Consider the following 13,041-nt stretch of genomic DNA (forward strand, 5'->3'; position numbering starts at 1 on the left):
TCTGTTGGAGAATTCTAAACCACTTACCTGATATGCCCTGATGAGAGACTGAACTGCAAGATGGTCTTCCACAAGCTTATCTACATTCGGCTGGGCATGAACCAGGGACTGGGCTTGGGTCAGTGCTGACAAGGCACCACTTAGGGGTGGGGGGCTTTGGTAGGCAGTGCCAGGCGGGGCTCCAGCATTGGCATTTCGAAAGAATATGTCCCATGACTAAAGACAAGAAGACAAAGAAAGCTAAGTTTGTAGCTGGTAAAGGAAGTTCACATTCACAATTATTTAACACAGAGATGACCATCACAGGTGGAGATTTATGGGAATATTTGAGCTGATCTTTCATAAATTTGAAGCTGGAAGGTACCTTCAAGACTACCTTAATCTCCCCCAAACTTCCTATTTTACAGATGAGGAAAACAAGACCCAGGGAGGCTAAGTGACTATATTCAGCTTTCTCTATGGTTATAACTAGTTCTTCTTTACACAACTCAAATCTTTTAAGGCTCTTACTGTCTCCACTTCTTATCCTTCTCTCTCCTTGGTCTATGGCTTAGGTAAGCAGCAATATGGTCTGAGAGAGAAGTGAACTTGGAATTAGCAAAACCTGAATTTGATTCTTTCCTTGAAAGAGATAATACCACACAGCACTTCATAAACCTTAGATGACTCTATGTAAATAAATGATAGCTCCTATGATAAGAATTGAAGCAGCTGAATTAGCTAGTTAATATAGTGAAGAGAATGCTGGGCCTGGAGTCAAAGAGACATGAATACAAATCTTAGACATTTACTAACTCTGTAATTTTGACTAAGTTTCCTCAGTGGTGGAAGGATAACAATAACACCTATCTTCCAAGGTTGTTGAGAATTAAATAATTTTGAAGCACTTGTATAGTGTCTGATAGCTAGTAAGTACTATATAAAACTTATTATCAATATGTGGCATATGACTCTTTAGTACTTCTTTGGAGTCATCCTTCATTATCTATTGTTTTAATTCCAAATAGAAATAGTAACTGGGTGGTACAGTTGATAGAAAATTGGGCCAAGTGAGGAGGCTTAAATTCAAATCTAGTTCTAATATTTATGACTCATACAACCCTGAGCAGGTCACTTTCCGGCTCTCTGCCTCAGTTTCCTAATCTGCAAAATAGCTAACAGCACCTACACACTCATGCTATTGTGAAGATGGAATGTTATCCACACATACAACTATAACATGTATGTATTCATGTATGTGTATACATGTAAGTAAAAATAAATGTAAAAAGCCTGCCACAGTTGGTATCCACTGAAATGCTTGTTTCCTCCTCCTAATAGTTATGGTCACCTCTGTAGTCCTCACTTTCCCCACTGAAAATAAGGGGGTTGGTCTCAAGCAGTTATAATGTCCCTTCCAAATCTAAATTTTTGTGTGACTGTTCCCAAAGTTCAATCCTTGGCTCTTTGCTCATGTCTTTCCTTTTCCTTAATACCTAGTGCAATTCTGGGAAGAATAGAGCTCAATAAATGATCTTTAAATGCAATAGAAGCTCATGAACCTAAAAAAAAAAAAAAATTTTTTTTAAAGACCTTTTTTTTTTTTTTTTTTTTAATTGGGATAGAAGGGCCTCACAATTGAGTACAAGCTTTATCCAAGGCCTGAAATCCATCTATAACTATCTTAACAAATATCATTAGAAGTACTAGAATAATTTTCTCAGGAATTTACAAAATCCAAGCATGTTTAGAAAATTTTTGAGACTACTGAATTTTAAGTTTTTCTTGTATAATAGTAATTGGTCAATTGCTAGGTATTCTCTAGTCTTCTAACCCAAGACTCACAAATGTGGACCCAAGTCCTCAGGAGAGTCGTGGAGTAGGTTATCAGTAAACAATTTCTCTTTTACTCAGGTTTATACAGTAGAATGGTATGTTACAATAACTGGAAAGTCAATCATAGAATCAGAGTCATAACTTAAAGGTCCAACCCCTTCATTTAATGTATAAAGAAATTGCATCTTAGTTAGAGAGTGACTAAATGGTAGCTCCAGGCTAACACAGGAAGCTAGCAGGGATGAGATTTAAATTCATAGTTCTTTGGCTCCAAATAATATATTAGAAAAATGATTTTCTTGTGGAAGAGAGAAAACTACTGAGAATAAGATGAAAGAGGGAAGCTAGATTGTGCTATAGATAGAACACTGGCCTGGAGTCAGGAGGCCCGGCATTCATGTCCAATCTCAAAACACTTAACACACACTTCTTAACTGTGGAACTCTGAGCAAATCAATTACCCCCAATTTCCTTGCTTGTTGCATATGAATTTGTATATGAATATATGAAGAAATATATTGACTCAAAGATGGCAAAAAAGTCAGACATGGGCTCTTAAACTTTAAGTTAATCTTTAATTACATTAAGTACAGTTCAAAAGGAGAAATTTTATATCTGAAACTAGGAGACATACCTAAGAAATTAAAAGGTATTGTCCCTAAGGAAAGAACCTAGAAATATGGTTTATAAAAATTACTGAATCTTTTTTTTTTTAAACATCATTTTGATTTCTAAATATATCCATTTATCTTCCCATATTCAATGAGCCATCTCTTGTAAAAGAAAGAAAAAATGGGGGGGAACTGTCAAAAAATGTTATAATTATAAAATAAAATAAAAAAATTTAAAATTAAAAAAGAAAAAAAAAAAAAAAAAAAAAAAAAAAAAGAAAAAATGGGGGGGAAAGTTCAACAAAACCAACCAACACAATATTGACTTCAGTTAACTCTAGATATTGGCTCAATTACTGAGTCTCTATTCAGTTTTTTGGGCATCTCCATCTTAAATTAAAATCAGAGAATTTTTCAACAGAGGGAGACTTACAGAGAAATGTAGTTATGCCTCCTCCGTTTTACAGGTAAAGAAACATCTGTCTAGGCCTGTGTGAACACAACTTGCCCAATGAGTTAATTAACATCTATAGGACAATGGTTCTTAGTATTTTTCCCTATCAAGGAAATCTTACAAAGAACAGCCAAGGAAGTTTCTCAAGTTTTCCATTCCCTAACACCTTTTTTGCATGTATACTACTATGAGATGTCTACTAGGTTGCACTTGTTTGTAGGAAATGGCTAAATGGCATCTGCTGCTAAAGGGAAGACAGATGGGATAAGGAAGCACATACTATGAATTATATAGGCAAATTTTAATTCAACAGCTGACATTTACGTAGTGCTATAAAGTTTGCAAAGGTCCTTTACATATATTATGCATTCCATCCTTATAACCCTTGAAGGAGATATCTATTTTACAGATAAGTAAACTGATGATGAAAATTCAGTGTGCAAATTCACAAGTTCACAAATTGTGAAAAATTTTTGGAAAAGTTAATATTTATTGTAGTTGGTGACTATTTTAAGTTTAGCTTAATGGATAGAATGCTGAACTTGGGAGTCAGCAAGATTTGAGCTCAACTACCACATCAAATATTTATTAGCTGTGTGATAGGGCAAATAATAAGTCCTTTGATTTTCTTATCTATAAATAAGGGTACCAGTTGCTATAGTACCTATTTCATAGGACTGGTGTGGGGATTCAAAATGCAATCATTCATATAAAGTGCTTTGCAAATCTTAAAGCATGATAGAAAATCCAAATAAATATATATATATATGTATGTATATGTATATATATATATATATATATATATACATACACATGTATATATATATATTTTATCCATGGCTGCTGAGATACAAAACCTCCCCCCTTGCAAAAAAAAAAAAAAAAAAAAAAAAAAAAGGCTTATTTTTAACTCTGCATGCCAAAAATTATTTCATAAGGAAGTCACACTAACACCTCCAACTTTAGTCCCCAAAAAGCAGACTTCTAAAGGGTTAAGCTGACCTGGCTAATAACGCCAGGACCACTATGAAAAAGGTGAAAGTGTTATAAAATTTTCTGCTTACAGGGTTTAAATCTTCTTATTAGTTCAATGAAGCTACTGACCTAAATCCTTCAAGGATCTATCGTCTCATTGGTGTAGGGAACCTCCTCTCCTGGCAAAGTTCTGTCTTTGTAAACAGTCTTCCTGAGCACAGGGTTCGAAAACTTCCTAGTTACTTTCAACCTGAAGTGGATGAGCTGGTCTGCAGATGACAATATCTACCACCATGGTCACCCTCGAAGCTATGGGAGTATGGTAGACTCTGCTCAAATTTCTGCTCAGCTGGCACAGTTCCTGAGAACCCAGAACACCTGATGCCACAGGAGGTATCAGGCTTAACATCTTAGTGAAGGAATGAGATCAGTATTAGAGGGAAATAGCAACAGCATTCTTTCACGTTTATGGCAATACAAAAACAATTTAATAGTTATCTACTAGGTTTTCTGTAAAAAGTTTTGACTATGACTGCTGGAGTAATCTTGTTTTTAAAGTATTAATTAATACTCTTAATTTACTTTAATAATTGGACAAAGATGAGCATTTTATTTTCTTGGCTTTGTAGACTTTTTAAGCAAAGGTGGTTTACTTACCATGTTTCTTTTTTCTGACGTTTAGTTTCCAAAGTCAATGTCACTGAAGCGAAACCAACTTTCCTATTGATTTCCATGATATCATAATCTTTGTCTGGCTCTGAGATTTTACTGGTGTCTGGATAGGCTAGTGAAACTTCTGTCAATGGAGATGAACCCTGTCTTAGTTACTTAACTGCCCTAGCCACAGAAAATTTAAATGGCCTTCCTGAAGGTGGGACCTGGGTCATCCTGACTTAAGTCAGCTCTCTCTAACAACTTCATTATAAAATAAGATATTCCGATGCACTAATCATATGTTTATGATCCATTCAAAAATCAAACCATTGTGCTTACTTGCATAATTCTCTTTTCCACTCAAACCATTTTTATTTTAAAATGTACAATGGAAAGATATTTAAAGTTGGAGGATCTAACTTCATAAGTCCAGCCTGTCATTTACAACCAATGTGATCTTCAGCAAATCACCTACTTTATAAGGTCCTCTAGTTTTCTTCTTATCTATAAAAAAACAAGAGCTTGGACTAGATAGCTTCTAATCTATCCATCTCTAAATCTATGATTCTATGCAATCTTTACTACCTTTAGGTACAGTTTGCTGCTTACTGATCAGCATAATGACTTATAGTCACTTATCTAGCATTCTGTGGTAAAAATGAGTTAAGCTTTCTAGAATGGATAAAAAAAAAAAAAAAAAAAAAAAGAATATAGCCAAATTCTCCTCAAATACAAAATTTTCTAATGACAATAGTTGAAATTTACATAACTCTTTAAATTCTATAAAGTGCTTTATATAAATTATATTTCAACAGTTTTCTTCAATACTCTCTCTGTAGACAGATATCAGGACTTTTTAGGATCTAACTAAGGTGCTGAGTAAAGACACAGTGAGATGAAAGTCTCCATAACAGTTTGGCTGCTCACTCACTTACCAAGGCTAGAAGAATAACTGCCAATTGAGAAAAATAGCAATAGGAAAATGGAGCTTTCACTATCAGCCTCCTGCTCCCCAAATATATCAATTTCCAAAGTCAATTTTCAAATGAACACGTCATTCATTGCCTGAATACTTTTTTTTTTTAGTAAAGAGAGGGAATGTATATGCAATAAAGCTATCAGAATGAGGCCAAGCTTATGCATGTTAATGTATAATGTATCTAGGACAGGATGGCAAAACTATGACTGAGGAACACATAGTAACCTAAGGAGCTATGTATAAATACAGAAGTATGGTCATACAATGTTTAGAGCACTTACTCTGGAGACAGGAAGAACTGGGTTCAAATTTTACTTCTGATACTACTGGTTCAGTTTAGCCAGACCATGGATGAATGAAGGGGAATAATAAAAACAGGATGGAGACATGTTCCAAGTTACATAAAGAAATGCAGACTAGGGGCACCTAGGTGGTGCAGTGGATAGAGCACCAGCCCTGAAGTCAGGAGGACCTGAGTTCAAATCTGGTCTCAGACACTTAACACTTCCTAGCTGTGTGACCCTGGGCAAGTCACTTAACCCCAAATGCCTCAGCAAAAAAAAAAAAAAAAAAAAAAAAAAAAAAAAAAAAAAAAAAAAAAAAAAAAAGCAGACCTAACAAAATTTCTTTATCATCAGCCAGCAAAACTCTAGTAGCAAGGATGATGACTCGATTTACAATGTCACTTTGCAAGTTAGCTCTAGATGATCTTGGGCAAGTCACTTAAATTATTAGGAACCTCTATTTCCTCATCAATGAAGTATTGGTAGTAAACTACCATAAATCTATGTTCACATTTTTTCCCAATCTCAAAAAATACTGGGCACATTTGGCGCCTGACTAACCAAGAAAATTTTATCCAATAACATAATCTTTATTTCTTGTCTTTGTTCCTGAAAAACAAATACCTAGAATACACTGGCACATATACTATCTGGCACCACAATTAATCAAGAAAAAGTCCTCTGTTCCACACCTAACTGGGGCCTTTCCTGCCTCACACTAAATTCTTCATGATCTTACTCCATTCCCATTCCTAACTGCTATAAATTTGCTTTTCTGTGTAGGGGTGGTTTTTCCCCAGTAAAATGGAAGTTTCTATTTTGCTTTTACATTCCCAAATGTATATTAGCCACAAGTCCAGATACCTCACAAATACTATAGAATTAAACTCCCTTGAAATATATAATACACTTAATATCTTATTTGCATCAAAAAGAAGAGCTGCTCCATTAGTATCTGTAAATCAATTAGAGACTGGTTAACAATAAATCTGGCACACTTATTATTACCCTATTTACTCTCAGTAGTGGGGGAGAAACCACTCATGCATTTTAGAAGGCTCTGATAGTCATCACTTTTTATCACACAAAGGAAGGAAATCCTCATCAATATTATCCCAAATTAATTAAAAGGCTGTGCCTTTAAGCTCATAAACCCTGAACCAAAAGTTCATGGCTTCTATAAAGTCCTTTCCAGCTATATATCTATTTGCCTATATATGACCCAGAAGGCTGATTCCAGTTCAACCTCTCTCCAAGGGATGACACACTCATTCTTTGGGCTTGTCTTGTCAACTATACAAGGAAACTTCTGTCTAAGAGGTTGGGTCAAGCACATTATTTCTTTAAACTCCTAAGGAGGTGCTGTGGGTTTTAGAGAACAACAGATTTATTTATATCCAAGGCAGAAGCAAGCAGCCTTTTGCACAGTCCTACCTCCTCCTTAAAGGGAAACAGACCCAATCCCTGTGATCAGGCTTCTTCTCTCTGACCTTCCTTTGTACTCTAGATAGAACCCCAGGTGCTTTTCAATTGGCTGAGCACAAATGTAATGACGAAAGTTTTGCTCAGGCAGGAGGCTGTCAGAAAAAAAAACTGGTTTATACCAGTATCTTCAGGCTGCTGGGAACCTCCTAGAAAGGAAAAGCATATATCCTTGAAGTACAGCTTTACATAGTGCACCATAGCTTTGCCAAGGACAGATGCTGCCTTCTTTAAATCTGCCACCCACCTCTTTTTCCTTACTATTTATGCAGCTCAAGAGAACCTAAATAAAACCAATGAAAAAACAAAACAAAACAAGAACATCTGGCTTTGATATTTTATTCTCTGAGAATCCTGGCTCTTTTCTCTTTGGATTTCTTTGGACCTCATTCATTTGATTTTATTTCTATAGCATTGCAGGTAAATATCAAAGGCACAGGGAAATGCTATTTTCATCCTGACCTGAAAATTACTTTCTAAAAGTAAAAAACCAAAGGTCCTGAGTTCTATAGAGCTGGAAACTCTGGGGCAAGGCTTTTTAACCGTTTTGGTGTCATAAGCCTCTTTTGACAGATTACTAAAGCCTTCTTAGTATGTTTTTAAATTTGTAACATAAAATGCAAAATAAACCAATTATGTGAAAATACAATTATCAAAATATTTAAAACAATATCCAGAACTACAGTTAAAAACCTCTGCCGAAAACAATTTGACCATAAATATACAAAAGATAACCATTCCTTCTTTCATTTCACATAATCAAGTATCTCTCTTCTTATGCCTTCCCCAGATTACCATACTTTATAGCAAAGAGTAAAAAAGCAAATCAGCAATACAGCAAACTTAGCAATGATTTACATCCATAGTCTTTATACAAGGAACAAGACCTTAATAATTAAAATTATTAAATATTTTTTTAAAATAAAATAAAAAACCTTTGCCTTAGAGATTGTCCAGTCTCAATCCTTCATTTTGCATTTAAGGAAACTGAGGATTCATAGGAATGGGTTTATATGGTGGGTAAATTTGCCCCATTGAGAAGTGATTAGTATGTAGAGATAATAAACAAATAATATAATCTCTAAGGCACATCTACTTTTTGCATGATCCAGGGGTAAGAAAAGGAGCATAGAACTGGGACTGGAAACCTTTAAAACTACAACCCAATCACTTCATTTTAAAGATGAGGAAATAAGGTGAAATGATTTGTCCAAGGTGACACAAGTAGCAAGAAAAGTTGTTATTTCCAAACCAGCATGTTTTAGTTAAAAATAGCAGGTTAATATCTCTGCACTGGCCCTTACCAGTTTAGTGGACTTGAGCATAAACTATAAAATGCTACAAAACCATGAACCTGTAGGATCAGCCTAATAAAATTCCAATTCTGGCTAATTTAGCCCATCACTTGCCATTTCTTCCTCTCTTTTAAGGTGATTACAGCTCCAGATATTATCTGAAATGGCCCCACAGTCAAGAGTTCCTTATAAATGAGGTGATATCCTGGTTGGATAGAGTTATAGATTGCAGTTAGGTTTCCCAACAGTTCAAATTAGTTAAATCCTCCCCATTGTCAGGCTCATGAATTTGGTACCAAGGCCAGAGCTTGTTTTCTCAAGCTATTTCAAAACTTTACAACTGAGATTTTTAAGAATAAACAGTTTTATGGGATAATTTCCAAAACTTTATGTAATCTGATTTTTTCAGTTTTTCAAGCTCTTTTCAGTTAAGTAAGGGGACTATATAGTGGTTGATCATTAGCTTCCTGCTAATGTTAATAGCTAATGCTAATATAGTATAGGCTCTGGACTCTGTAGAGCTGATAAAGATCAGCAAGATCAGGAAATAGAGCTGAGAGGCCCCAGTTTTCTATGGAAGAAAATGACTGATTCACTTATTTGCTCAATTTTTCACTGAATGACACAGCATGGTTTTGTCACATCAATTGTGATGTTCAAAGCACCAATATTTTGCCCCTACCTCTTATGTCAAGAGTTAAAAAATTCAAAAAGGAACTACATCTTCTTTCCAGATTACCAGGTCCTAAAATTCACTACAGAAAATAAAGCAACAATTCTATTTTTTGGTGAGGGATAGCAGAAAATGACCCCACAGCCGCCTAAATCCTTTCTGGTGCAGAGACAGGATGATATTTGTCATCTTTAGTGAAGCCTGTCCCCTTCCAAGACTTACCTCACCATTCCAATATTGAGCCCACTCACTTCACTCCTGCTCTACAACCTTGTGCAAAGCAGCACTGCTTGACAGTAATTCCCACCTCAGTGTTACCACTGTAGCCTCTGCATACAAAGTCAGAATTTTCTCATGATTTAAAACACTTCCTGAAATCTGACCAACCTTCAACAAATCCTTCAGGATTTGGATATGGACCAATTATTATTTCCCTCTTATCAATCCAGCCTAGAAACTAAAATTCTCATTTTACTGTTGTCCTCTCACTACCCCAAATATGTATTTATGCCTCTTCTTACTCCCAAAGATATTGGTAAGAGACAAAGAGTGATGATGCTTTAGCACCTCCACTTTTCCTCCTTAGCAAGATTGACTAGTTTTAGATATTTGTTTCATTTCTCAACTGGATTATACAGCCAGGTTTTTTCCCCATAGAACTTCAACAAACATTAAATACCTAACATGTAGTAGACTAGACTAAGTGTGAAATACTGGGGATACAGACAAATAAAGTCAAAAGATTAACAGAAGAAAAAGGAGGGTATGAGATCTTACCTTTTGACCAGTAAAAAATATGTCACCTACTAAGCTGGTACACTGAAAAGTAATTATTGGCCCTATATGCCAAAGTGCTTTCCTAACACTGTAAGCTCCCAGTAATAGAAACTAGGTCCATGCAGCTCCTAAAACAGTACAAGTTATCAGTAGATTTATTCTGATAAACTCAGATATTGATTGTTTGAAAGACATCAAGAAATCAGGGACAACGAATGAGATACTTGAATAGCAGTTTCTAAAAAACAGGAATGGCTGACTCATGTTAATTGCCAAGTTAAAGGTGATCTCAATGCAAGGACACCAGGAGGGCTGACTTAAGCTGCTAAGAGGATACGGTCCCCCATGGCTATTTCTACCTCATGGAGGAAAGAAAGACAATGTAGTTCTGAAAGAAGTATGATTCTACCAATGTTTACAGCCAGTTTCTCTCCAAGACTAGGAAAAACACCAGGATGATAAAATTTATTAGACCACTAGGCTCTAAAGCCACAACAGAGATTAACCCCTCACTCTAAGGTTTCCAATCTGCTATTCCAAAATAAGATAAGACTCATTTTCTGATAGATCTCCTAGGACATAATATTCAGTTATCTCCTTCCAAGAGACAACACTAATCCTCCTCAAATTTTCTAGCCCCTGGCAGTGTCTAGAACATATATGCCCTTAATAAATGCCTACCGATACATTACAATATTTCAATGAGCAAGAGATTTCCTTTGAATCCCTAATCTTTGTTACAATGCTAATTCTGAAGTTGTATGAAAAAACTAACAAGATGAGAATTTTGCCTTAAGGTAATAGAAAGAAATTCAACATATTAAAACAAAGCTTAAGATCTGAAGGAAAAAAAAAAAAGTTATTCTTAGTTATGATAGCACTCTAGTTTATATTTCAAAAGTCCAGGAGGAAAAGTACCTGGAAAATAAACTGGAGTTACTGACCTCATACTGATCTAAAAGTAAAACGTCAGTAAGCACATAGCAACATATATTAGATAAAAATAAGCTATCCCAGGCTCTACCTCCTGAAATATGCTGACTTCAGAAAATTACTTCAAAGATAGCAAATCTCGGGGACTTTGTTTTAGATCAAAGGTGGCTCTAATGCACCAAACAATTTTAATTAGGATTATTACACCTGCAAAAAAAAATTTGTGATCAACACCCAGAATGAATTCTTTAAAATGTCCTTTTAACACAATGAATAAAAAGTACAAAGTCCTGTGTAATCCAGTTCCATTCTGTCCCCCACATTCACTTTACCTAGTATTGGAATTATGGATTTAGTAGAAAAGAAAATTAAGAGATTTAATCTAGCTCCTCTCCCTATGCCTCCACCTCCTTCACGTGGATAAGGTCGTCTCAAGTTCTACTGTAGTGGTTCTCAAAGTATGATCTGAGGACTCCTGGGGATCCCTGAGACCTCCAAAATTATTTTCACAATAACTTTGTTATTCAGTCATATTCAACTCTTCATGACCCTATCTGGGATTTCTTGGCAAAGATACTGGAGTGGTTTGCAATTTCCAGCTCAGTTTATAGATAAGGAAACCAAGGCAAATAAGGCTTGCCCAGGGTCACAGGGCTAGGAAGTGTCTGAGGCTGGATCCGAACTCAGGTCTTCCTTACCCCAGGTCTAGCATTTTATTCACTGTGCCAACTAGCTGCAACTTATTAAGAATCAAATAGTAAGTTAATTTGAGAATTGCATTTAAACGTATTATTTTGAAGACTCCATAGACTTTGACACACTGCCAAACACACCCATGAGATAAAAAGATTACAAACGTTTGGTCTAAAGGTTAAAAAGCTATTGTGAAAATCAATGACACATCAATTTCATCTGTTCTATTTTTTTTTTTAAACTGATATTGCCTCTTGAAAACTTGAACTTGGAACCACAAGATTTATTAGTTGTGTTAGTAAGGATAAGTCACTCTTTCAGTTGGTTCCTCATCTGTAAAATGAGAACATTAATTATATTAGGTTAAAAAAGTATACTTCCTAAGATTATTGTGAAGAAACTGCTTTGTAAACCTCAAAGTGTTATAATGTGACTGGTGATTACTGGTACCCAATTTTATATTAAAAGAATCACCATTCTAAAATTAGAGAAGCATAAAATATAGCTTCTCTCTTCCATCCTCTAAAGGGAAAGAGAAAAAACATCTCATATCATAGGTATAATTCAAAATTACTCTTTCAGGACTTCTCTGCCTCAGTTTCCTCAAACTATAAAATGAGGATAATAGTTAACACTTCGCAGGATTGCTGTGAGGATCAAATATTTGCGAAACACTTGGTATAGAGCAGCTTCTTAATAATAAATGCTTCTTTCCTTCTCCCCCCCATACTTATCCATAGGCCCTATCTTGAATTATATCAGTTCTTTTCTATATTCTATTTTCACACTGTTATGTGTGCTAAAAAAATAAAATTTTATTACCTAAAATACAAACTTAAAACCCAGAAGATCCAGAGTATGTAGCAAAAATGGAGAGCGGGACTCAGTGTGGAAGACACACTCTAGGCTGGGTCACCTTTGGCTAGTTACCACCTCTCAATGCTGAGGCAACTCCTGGAGGTGAAAATTAGCTCTATACTGAGAGAGTTTCATCACTGAGAAGTCCCTATTTGGATGAATTCATAGTTTCAGATTGAACACCCCACTGCCAAACAAAACCAAAAATAACAGAAGGAAAAGCAAAAGCAAAAACAATCTTTACTCAGGGTCCATTGATTCAGTTTAGAGGGTCAGGGTTCTCTCTTCCATTTGTTGTCTTGTTTCTCACTATTTTAGGTGTTTATTAACCCCTTCACAAAAGAATGTTAAAGAGACCCTTCAACCTGTGCTTGGGATCATTCTTTCCCACTTGCTGAAGAACCTTGCTCCCACAATTATCTCTTCCCCCTCTATGGGCTTTCTCAATCTCTCCTCCATGGACTTCTTTTCTTCTAATTCAAACATGCTCAGTTCTCCCATTATCTTTAAAACAAAATAAAAAATATATAATTTTATTTGACCCTATGACAATAACAG

The 13,041-nt window shown here is 35.5% G+C and overlaps 1 protein-coding gene across 4 annotated transcripts in view; it reads right to left on the reverse strand.

The window, feature by feature from the left end:
- Positions 1 to 13,041, reverse strand: part of OGDH (oxoglutarate dehydrogenase) — a 93,373-nt gene that overhangs the window by 54,673 nt on the left and 25,659 nt on the right. For all 4 annotated transcript variants that reach the window (XM_074288446.1, XM_074288448.1, XM_074288447.1 and 1 more), the window contains exon 3: positions 28 to 216. In XM_074288446.1, the coding sequence (XP_074144547.1) occupies positions 28 to 216 (189 nt within the window). The remainder of the gene's footprint in view (positions 1 to 27; positions 217 to 13,041) is intronic.

Source organism: Sminthopsis crassicaudata, chromosome 2 (genome assembly GCF_048593235.1).
Source record: "Sminthopsis crassicaudata isolate SCR6 chromosome 2, ASM4859323v1, whole genome shotgun sequence".
Lineage (NCBI taxonomy): Eukaryota > Metazoa > Chordata > Mammalia > Dasyuromorphia > Dasyuridae > Sminthopsis > Sminthopsis crassicaudata.